At 46.1% G+C, this 10,508-nt stretch overlaps 1 protein-coding gene across 3 annotated transcripts; it reads right to left on the bottom strand.

Annotated features, from left to right (window-relative positions):
- Nucleotides 1-389: 389 nt before the first annotated feature.
- P2RY1 (purinergic receptor P2Y1) lies at nucleotides 390-9,711 on the bottom strand. 3 transcript variants are annotated; one of them, XM_053390315.1, is made up of 3 exons: nucleotides 9,337-9,711; nucleotides 3,807-4,893; nucleotides 390-3,189 (listed from the first exon to the last, which is right to left on the bottom strand). In XM_053390315.1, exons 2-3 carry the CDS (start codon nucleotides 4,834-4,836, stop codon nucleotides 3,146-3,148), a joined length of 1,074 nt encoding a protein of 357 aa, XP_053246290.1. In that variant the 5' UTR covers nucleotides 4,837-4,893; nucleotides 9,337-9,711; the 3' UTR covers nucleotides 390-3,145. The 3 variants fall into 3 exon arrangements, with proteins under 3 accessions (XP_053246290.1, XP_053246288.1, XP_053246289.1); XM_053390313.1 differs by having other exon boundaries at nucleotides 390-4,893; nucleotides 9,337-9,709; XM_053390314.1 differs by lacking the exon at nucleotides 9,337-9,711 and adding an exon at nucleotides 6,326-6,453 and having other exon boundaries at nucleotides 390-4,893.
- Between the last annotated feature and the right edge of the window lie 797 nt (nucleotides 9,712-10,508).

Here is a 10,508-nt window from a genome sequence, read left to right as displayed (position 1 = left end):
AGCAGCCCCAACTGAGAGACCATCAAGTTCAGCATGAGGCTGCTGGACATGATGATTTCCCAGGATGTACCTACACAGATGGTGGCATTGGTCTTGATAGCTTAAATTTGATAGAGGGACCCAGATTCATCTTTGTCACCCAAAACAGATGATTGGTGCTTTTAGAGGATGGCAAGCTTGGTGATGGCTTCAAAGATCCTGCAAGTATCCATGCAGGTCTTGTGACTCATGAAGGACTTGGTCTAAAAGAGGATCCACAAATGGAAACCTGTTTCCACATGAGAGTCTCTCTTGCTGGATCGGGGCTCTAATGTATAAACAGAGAACAGCTGTGATTTAGAACTAGGGTGCTGCACGCAAACACACAAAGATTTTGCAGGATTTTTGGGGGGAGGAGGATTAGCAGATTATAAGAATGTTACACCCCAACATCCATTGACTAATTGTACGGAGCACGACAATGAACAGAAAACAGAAGTACGTGAAAGATAGCTGAATGTAAAAATGTAGCAAAAGAAAGTCATTCCAAAGAGTAAAAAATCCATTCCACCATTGTACCCTTAATTCAATTGCTGTGCCCAGCAAGGCATGCCTCAGTTCAATTTGGTTTAAGGGAATTGTTTAATGTTACATGTTTCTTGGTGATGCAGGGAAAGGTTTTCCATGTTTCCTGACACTCTCCCCAAACCTTAATCTAAACAGCTAATCACAAGAGGTTAATTAATTAAAAAGAAGACTGCCACTTATTTACCACGCTTCTAAATTTTCTTGGCTTTTTACATTTTATTCAGATTGCTTGTTAAGCTAGAGCTTGACATGCATACATGTCAACATTTGAACAGAAGCCTTGCACAATTCTAATTTATAGTTTCTTATAAAACAAGATGAGAGAGGTTGCAGTGGAAGCCTATGCATATTTACTTAGCAGTAAGCCTCATTGGGTCCAAGGGAGCTTACTCCCAAGTAATTGAGCTCAGCACCACAGCCTTAATGATGCATCTCATTATCCCTTCACTCAACAATGCCCAATTCAGTGTTTAAGTGTAGAATCAAGGAGCATTGTGAACGCACGAGATAGCTCTTTGCTTGCCATTGCCTTCCTCGAGAAATAAGTTAAATAAACAGATTTTGCAGGTTCAGTAGATTTTGCATTTATGAATTTAAGCTGATTTGTAACTCTGCCATTATTCAGAGCAATTCCCTTTCTGCTCATCCTCAGCCTTTGGAAATTAATAAGCAAGATGTAAATAGTTTATTTTTACCTCTCCTGTAAACCACAGTCTTTTTGGAAGGATTTGTTCAAGCCATTTATGAGATTACGTATCCTCTTTATTTTATACAGAAAGAATTTTGTAATAATTCAAAGCACTGCTTGCTGCAGCAGAACATTTTTCCCAGATACATTTTGGTAGATTAAATGAAGCAAATAAGGCTTTATTTTCAATCCAAACTGTTTTGTGTTTTGAATCTATCGGGGACTGGGATTCCTGCATCAGTTGGCAGCTTGCATGATACATTGTTTTTGGCCTATTTCAGGTCATCTTCCCCACTACCTTTCTCTTAGCCATGGCACTCCTTTCTAGTGCACGGTTATCGCAGCCTGTTTCTGAATGCTTGAAAAGAGCTGTAGAGAACAGTATTTCCCTAAAAACCCAAGTAAGCTGGAAATGGAAAATTCAATAAGATTGTGTTGGGCAAGGGGTAGAGCATGCAGAAGATTCTGGGTTCAATCCCCAGTATTTCCAAGAAGGATTGGATCTTGCCTGAAATCCTAGAGAGCCACAGCTGAGCAGTGTTGACAACACTGAGCTTGATGAAACCTTGACCAAACTCCGCTTCCTAAATTCCTAAATCCAAATGTCATGTCCACATGTGGAAATCTTTCGGGTGGGGTGGTGATGAAGCCATCTCAGATCACTGTCAGGCATTGGGAAAAGGTAGGGAAGGACATCATTCAACCAGGCCTTTCTGAATCTGATGTAAATCTTTTATACATTTAGATGAGGCACTCCTATCCCCGCCCCCTGCCCGTGAAAATTAATGACAGTTTCTTTTTCCTAAGAAGAAGAAAGGAGCATTAAATGCCAGAAAAACTGCTATTGTCATGCAAAGTGCTGTATGTTAGAAAGGGAGAAATCCAAATTAGGGCTAAAAATAAATCAAATGCAATTCTTCATGTTGACAAAAATACAGGTACTGCCAACTAGATAGGTTAAATTATTGGAGAATTTGCAGCAACCCCAAAACCTAACAGTGTTCTGATGTGCCCATTAGATGTGTACTAAACTGCTGAGAAGGAGTTGCAAGTTCTGTGTAACCTTGGGGCTGTTGGTACTGTACATCTACTATGTTTATAGATTTGTTAACCTTTCAGAGAACATGACAGCACTAATTCTTACAATCTAATCTCTCTCACTCTCTGTCAGACTTCTAATTATTATTGAGGTGGGGCATCACATTTTCAGTAATCATCTCCTCTATGTACAGAGGAACCCTCCCTATATGGTAACAGGGAAGATCTATTCAAAGAAGGTTCAAGCCCATGCTGCCATGGTCAAACCATCTCAGAAGCCTGCACGAGAGAAGCCCAGCCTGTGCCAAGCTTGCTGTCACATCCAACATCACACAAAGGAGCTAGGTTTCCAGTGCATTTGGGGCTGTACGGTTTCCCCCATGTTTCCCAACACATGCTGAAAACTTGAACCCTGCATATGGTGATGGGTCAACGCTACCAGATTGTCCTAGTTTGGAAGCCACCATGCCCAGCAGTTTCCCATGAACGCGCCGTGACCAGATGGTCCTCTGCACAAGCCCAGATTCAAGAGTGGGGGGGGGGGGGAAACACGATTGGCTCCGCTAGACCAACTTGCTAGAATCGCAAAGAAATAATTGCCAACAGACCATTACTAACCCATGGCCTTTCTTGCATTGTGCTTTCGGCAGTGCTTAAGAGAGCGGTCCAGGAACACATGTCTGCATCCAGAACTCCTGTGATGAGGAAGCTTATCGGGACATGCAGGAAGGGAGGAGGAGGAGGACCTGAAGTCAATACCAAACAACAAATTCAAGTCATCTAATATGTTCCAACCTTACTTAATTATTAAACAAAATTCAACTTTAATAAAATAAGCACCAGGCTTACTTCTCATCGATCAGCTATGTAGAACGCCGTCAGCCTCCTTGGTATTTCTGAAAATCAAAGGGCTTTTGTTGTCGTTGATGTTTTCAATAAAAAGACCTACATTCAGGAAGGGGGTCTGCCCCTGATTGGGGCTGGTCCCCTACAAACACTGCCCTTTCCAGAACCACAGCAAGGCAGAAACAGGCAAGGGAACTGGAAGCTGGAGAATAGACTAGAGCCTTAAAGAAATGTTCACCTTCCATGGGCATTCCTCATACTCTTAAGTCAAGGAGACACCTTTTCTGAGGGTTTGCACTGCATTTGTTGTGTGTACCAGACTATCAGATAAATTATTCTTTCAGAATTAAAAGGGTAAGAACGGAAACCTCCCATACTGTTTTCCATTTAATTTTTTTTAAGAATTTGACACTTACTTTCCCCACGTTTTTTCTAGCTTCACACGGCATGTTTTTCAAACAAAACGAAACAAAAGAAATTGTCCGCTTGTTAAGTTTTCTTGAAAATGCACGAAATTAGATTCTTACATGGGTTAAAAATGAAGGGTGGGGATAAGGGAAAGGGGGTGAGAGTGCTTGCTTGCAAAAGGAAAATTAAACTATTATTCACAAGCTTGTGTCTCCATTCTGTTTACACTCGGATAAAATGCTGAGAGTCATATCCTCACTTTTTGACTGCACGTTGAGCTCGCTCCTTCTTGAAGCTTTCCTGGTTGCTCTCGACAGCCGTCTTCGGAACGTGTCTCCAGCCAAGAAATACAGAATAGGATCCACGCAGCTGTTGAGGCTCGCCAGCCCCCGAGTCACTTGGTAAGTGGCATAAACCCTGTCGTTAAAGGCACACATTTCTGGAGTCTGGAAATCCAGCCTGGCTCGTAGATTCAAGTTTTTCATCACGTGAAAGGGGAGATAAGACACAGCAAATACCGCCAACACTATAATAACCAGGTAAATCGATTTCCTCCTGAGCGGGGAATTGTCTAAATCTTTGTAAATCAGTGCTTTCACGATTAATCCGTAGCAACCCAGGATCAGTATGAACGGGATGCAAAACAAGAAGACTGTGGTGCACATGCTGTAAATGAAGTAGCTTCGTAGGTAGTCGTCTACCGTCGTGTCGTAGCAAGCCATGGTTTTGACTTTCCTTTCCCCAGTTCCAGAGTAGAAGAAGATGGGGGAAATCCCAGTGACCACAACCCCCCAAACCAAGGTGCTGATGTAGACGGCGTTCTTTTTTTTCAGCCGCCCCAGCGATTTCAAGGGGTAGACCACACCTGTGTACCTGTGCACGCTGATGCAAGTGAGGAACAAGATGCTTCCATACAGGTTGACATGGAAGATGAACCTCTGCAGCTTGCACATGAAGTTCCCAAAGATCCAATCGGTTTGATTGAAGTAATAGAAGATCAGTGCAGGAAGAGTCAGGACATACAAGAAGTCAGCCAGCGCCAGGTTGAACATGTAAACCGAGATGCCACTCCAAGGCCTCATGTGGAAGATAAACATCCAGATTGCCACGCTGTTGCCCAGGAATCCAGTGATGAAGACTATGATGTAGACAGCAGGCAGGTAATAGAACTGAAAACCAGTTTTGGTCAGCAAGCACTTGCTGGTGACATTGTTCGACGTCCATCCGCTGCTAGCCAGCGAGTGGTTTTCAGTCCCGTTCAGAACAGCGGTCAGGAGGACTTCAGTCATGGTTTCTCCAGCAAAGTCACATAGATGGATCTAGAGGCCTGGTATCAGCAAGTGTCTCTGGGGGAAACAAAGAAAGTATCTAAGCTGCAGCACTAAGAACACCAAAAGGCAGGAAAAGATCCAGCCTCCTCTTCATGAGTCTGTTCAGACAATCATATCTTGGCTTATTAAGCTGAGATATTTATAAGCCTTTTGCTCACACAAGAAACACCACATCTCCTCCCTTTTCTCAAGCCACGGTTAAATCAGGAAGCTTCTAAAACCACACTTTTCCTGTTCATCTGACCTGGGGACCTACAACTTCAGAACAAGCCCAGATATTAAACCAGAGAAGTCCACACGGTGCCCTCCATCAGCCTGGGGCTGATGGAAGTTGTAGTTCTAAACATCAACACTATCTGGCTAACTCAACTTCAAGCCATGATTTCATATCCTGGCCTGTTCTGAAGCCATCAACCATAGATAGTTTTGGTTCAGACAAAACAAGAAACTATGGTTAAGTAGAGACTTCCTGGTTTAATTGTGGCTTGTGGCGAAGGGAGGAGCCAAAAAGTGGAGCACATGGGCAAAGGACTTGTGTATATCTTGACTCAAGAAACCAAAATATGAATGTCCATCGTGCAGTTTTCACTTACCACAGAGCCATGCGAAGGGGGTTAAACTGTAAACCTTCTGTGAGTTGACTCTTTTGGCATGCTGACAGTTCTTGTGAATTTGCCCAAGCGTGTTAGCTAGTTGCTATTTCGATGGCTGTGCGAACAGGCCCTGGCATACCATAATTCCAGAATGAGGGGGGCACAGAGCTGCTGTGCTAGCTGCCCGGCAGGTGGCCTCCTGTTGTTTATTGCTGGCTGCCTCACCCTTTTCCCTCCCAGTAAGCATCAGTGACCCAAGAACGGCCTGGAAGCTGGTGTAGCAGTTCTACCCTACCCCAGCAAGTTCCCCGCTTCTGCCTTACTCACGAAACATTGTTGAGCTTCTATCCTCAGCTTTCTCTGCTATTTCCCTTCCTCTCATTGACAGCCGGCTTATACTGAGTAAGAGCACTATGCCACCCAGCTCTCCATAGCTTCAGCAAAGAGCCTTTCCCAACCCCAGTTGGGGATGCTGAGGATTGAACCCGGATCTTTTGCATGCAAAGCAGATGTTCTACCACTGAGCTACGGCCCTTTCCCTCGATGCCACATTTTAATTTGTTTCTAAGATGTCTCACCTGCCCTTCACCATAAGGTGCCATAAGGAATATGCATTTATAAAAAAACCAAATGCAACCACTGCAATTGCAAAACACATACGGCAGTTCCAAATTGAACAGAGCAGTATGAATTCAGTGCAAAGCAAAGCAAAATTTAGCAGAGGCATTATTTACTTGCTAGCTATCCAAGACAGCAGTGTATCACGCTTCCCCCACCCCTCTGTCAAAGCAGCTTGCGTTTCCAACTGGTATCCCACGCACCAGGTAGGAAGATGAAGAAGTGCTGAGGTTCACCTGCAAATCCAGCCAACAAGAGCTATGGTAGTTTCAACCATCTCCAGGGAGCCAGGCTGATTTTCTTCCTCGGCTAGCTCTTCTTGCACTGTGGATACTTCACTTCCCAGTCTGGTTTGCCGTCAACAAAGAGCCAAAACCAGGAAGTGATAGCAAAGACCAAATGGGGGTCGGAACAGAAGTGACAGAATCAAGAGGTGGGGAAGAGAATATGTTCCAAGTCTAGTCAAGCCAAACAAAGGGGAAGGCACAGATGTTGCAATCCTGACCCAACAGAAAATAGTTGGGGGGGGGGGACAGGACAGCCTCTACTGAAACTTATGAATCAGGACTGCACCAGTGATACTGGCTAATATTGGGTTGCTGTTTTTTCTGGTGACTCTCCCCCCCCCCATAAAATGAATTAGACTGCAATCCTAACCCCACTTATCTGAGCGTAAGCACCATTGAATTTAATAGGACTTATATGGTAGCATGCATGGTTAGGATTGTGCTGTCAGTAGAATCACAAAATGAATGTGAGGCCAGTCAAACGAGGCACTTTCAGAATTGCGGTTACCTTTGTTGGGGGGGTTCCTCTTCTATTTTTTTATTATTTAATATTATTATTATTATTATTATTATTATTATTATTATTATTATTATTATTTATAACCCATCTTTCCTGCAAGGAGCCCGGGGTGCCACAAATGGCCCCCAGTTTATCATCACAACAACCCCGTAAGTCAAGATGGTGACTGACCCAAACGAAGTTCATGGCTGAGTGGAATTTGAGCACTTTTTCTCCTAGGACCTAGTCCAGGACTCTAACCATCACAGGAGCTGCAGCTAAAATTAGTATGTGAACAGTTTTCTGTGCCTACATTTTAAGCGGGGGAACCAAGAAACAATGTAAGGAAAGTATATGATGTTGAGTTGCCAAATCTTTAAAATATTTACAACAAAAATATTTTCCAAATAAAGCTTGGTGGGGGTGGGGGAGGAACATTTTGAGATATTTATTCATATAACACATAACATTAACACAGCACACTTTTTGTTGTTGTTGTTGTTAAGTCAAATAAACAGATCCTTAAACGATGTAGGGCACTAGAGAATTTCTGGATATTGGGTCGTAGGGAAGGAGGGGAAATCCAGAAAACCTTCACACACAGTTTTCGGTTTCAAGGTTTTCTAGATTTTTCCCATCCAGTGAAATCCAATGAATTCTCAGAATTTTGCAGAAGCTCCACATCCCTGGAATTCCGAGATGGCAGGAAGGAAAAGAGGGAGAGGGGCCAGGAGACAAAAGGACATAAAGGATAATGTAAGCTAGAGCAATCTTCACCAATCTGCTGCCCTCTGGATGTTGTCAGACTACAACTCCCATTAGCTCCAGCCAACAAGTGCTGGCTGCGGATGATGGTAGTTGTAGTGTCTGGAGGGCACCAGGTTAGCAAAGGCTGAGCTAGAGAGAACGGAAGATCAGAAAGTAAATTTTACAAATTGAAAGCACAGCATCCTTTGAAACCCGCACATTTCCTAAATTTGCAATGCAGTTCTCCAACCAAACAGTATGTACAAAAGTGCATACATTAGGGAGGTCTGTGCATTAAAATGCATTTGTGAAAACAGCATACAGAAATGCATTGCATTAGGAGAAGTTGCTTGCAGCAGCTCAAAACTACACACAGTATTGTGTTTATTAGGAGATGTCTGAACTAAAATGCTGATTAATTTTTATGAGGATATATATATATATATATATATATATATATATATATATATATATGAATGACAAATTCACAGATTATTGTGGAAGTGTGGAGAGCTGAATTTGAGGCTAGAAAAATGAGAAACCAAGAAGGCTGAAATGGCCAGATTCATCTATCTCTACCTGTGGCCCTTCAGATATTGTTGGGTTCCAGGTTAAGTCAACCCCAGACAGCAGATTCAATAGTCAGTGATGGGAGCTGTGGCCCCACAACATCTGGAAAGGAGAGCCACAGGTTCCACACCCCCTGTTATAAGGGGACCATGAGAAGGCGACTGTGCTGGGTACCTAAGCCGAAGGTGCAGACCCTGTGAGTGAGGTTTCCTTGCACAGTTCCTGTAGTCTTCCTGTAGGCTTTCGGCTGCTATGGAATGTCGTGTTTGTATCCGCTGTGAGCCCATTTACAGCGCAGCAATGACAGAAAGGGGGCATGTGAACAATGCGGGCTAGCCTCTTTCCTAGGACGCCTGCTGCCCTTTGCCTGCCTGCTCCACCAGCTCTTATTATTCCTGCGTGCCTAAAGGGCGGTAGACTCGCTTCCCTTCCTCACCACCCAAAACGCGCGCGAACGCGGAAGTCCGCGCCTGACTTCGTTCCCAGATCAGCGGGAGCAAGTGCAGAATGCTCCCAAAGGCCAGACACCCCTTGGGCATGCACAGAGCGCCTCTCCTTCCCCACTCCAGAGCCAACACACCGTCCCCACGACCCTTTCCCCCACGCTCCTTGACTGCGCTCCCGTGCGCTCGTTTGGGCAGCCCGGTTCTGCGTCCAGCCATCGACATTTTGACTCCTGAGTCAAAAGCTGCTGGGAAATGGATGGGTGGGTGGGTTGGGGTCTTCTAGAACTAGGACGCCACCCCCTTAAAAAAAAACCACCACCACCCCGTCTCCACAACCTAGGTATTTTTTGCTCCATTGGGAAAGCAGTCCCTAGTTGGCGCGTTGATAATGAGGTTTGCCATTCTTCCTTCGCTTGCATTGCTCGGAAAGGAGAGCCTTTGGGGGAAATAGCCCCTTTTCCTGGGGGAAGACGAGGAAATTCCCGCACCCCCCCAACTTTGACATCTCGGGCACTTTTAAAAAGAAACCGCTCTAAGGAGAGGGCGCTGATCACGAGGGCAGAGAGAGAAACCCATATCTATGAATGTGGATAGTTTTTTAAAAGCGATCGGGATATACATATATGGGGTGGAACTATTCCCAAGCAAAAAAGGCGACGGTCGCTCGCAGGCACGAAACTTTCCCAGGCGACCCTTACCTTCTCCGGGGAGATCTAGCTGGCCCCGCTGCGCCCTGGTGCCGCCGCCGCCGCCGCTTCCTTCTTCATGGCGCGGTCGCCTCCGGGCAGCCCCCCGAGCGAGGCAGGCGAAGGGGACGGAGCAGGCAGCGCGCAGCGTGTGCGCCCATCAGAGCGCGGTGGCGGCGTCCGGCGCTCCGCTTCGCGATCGCCGCCACATTCCCGCACACGCACAGCCGGGGCAAAGTGCGCGCTTCTGGCTGGCGAGGGAGCCGAGGAGGCGGGAGCACTGGCGGCAGCAGCGGCGGAGAAGCAGCCTCCCCGAGGAAGCGTCGCAGGCGGGAGAGGCTCCCCGGCTCCCGCCCCCCGAAGCCCTGCCCAGCGCCGCTCGCTTCCTCGCCGAAGCCGCGCGCTCCCAGGAGGGAGGGAAGCGAGAGGCGGAGCTGCGCCTTCCGCGCGCGCTTTCCTGCGCAGCTTGGTGGGTGCCCTTAGCAGGCGAAGTGGTCTATGCGTGTGGCTGTCAAGGACTTCGACTCAACCCAGGACTCCCACTCCCCCTTTTAAAGTGATGCTAAGGCTGCTGAGCCCCCTCCCTCTGGGTATGTGCGGAGTGCTCTGTTTTGGAGCGGATTGGGACCAAACGGCACGGGGCGGTGTCCGCGCATTACAACGTGCTTAAAAAGTGGCCACTTTCGTTCGAAGATTGACCAAGAATGTGTTGCCCGTTTGGATCAAGTTCAGTATCTTGATTACAAGTTCTTCCAATGACTAGCTTGGGTTGAAGAGTTGGAGGAAACAAAGTGCCAAACGGGGCTGGTCTCTCACCTGTCCGATGGGGCGACCCTGTCCAACTCGCTGCATCCTGATATAATGACTGCTGCCAGGTGACAGTTGATGGAAGGAGGTCCCTGGCTTTTTTGCAGTATAGTACACACACACGGAGCAGAGCTAAAACTGTTGGAGAGGCTCCCCCTGACCTGGAACTTAGCTTCTCTCTTTAAACCCAAGCTATACTTTTTTCAGTGGTGAGGGCAGGGCACTCAGCACATGCTCAGATGGATTCTCTAGAAGTGCCTTGTTTGTTCCAGGAATGAGCCTTCATGTATAAAATAAATCCAGGGCCAAACCCTATTTGTAGCTCATGATGAAGAAACATAGCAGGACTCCTCCCATCTGGTACATTTTCCTTCCCT

This window comes from Podarcis raffonei, chromosome 5 (assembly GCF_027172205.1).
Source record: "Podarcis raffonei isolate rPodRaf1 chromosome 5, rPodRaf1.pri, whole genome shotgun sequence".
NCBI lineage: Eukaryota > Metazoa > Chordata > Lepidosauria > Squamata > Lacertidae > Podarcis > Podarcis raffonei.
This window is presented reverse-complemented; position numbering and strand designations above follow the sequence as displayed.

Coding starts and splice junctions, on each gene's coding strand:
- P2RY1 (XM_053390313.1), bottom strand. CDS start 4,836: ATGACTGAAGTCCTCCTGACCGCTGTTCTGAACGGGACTGAAAACCAC.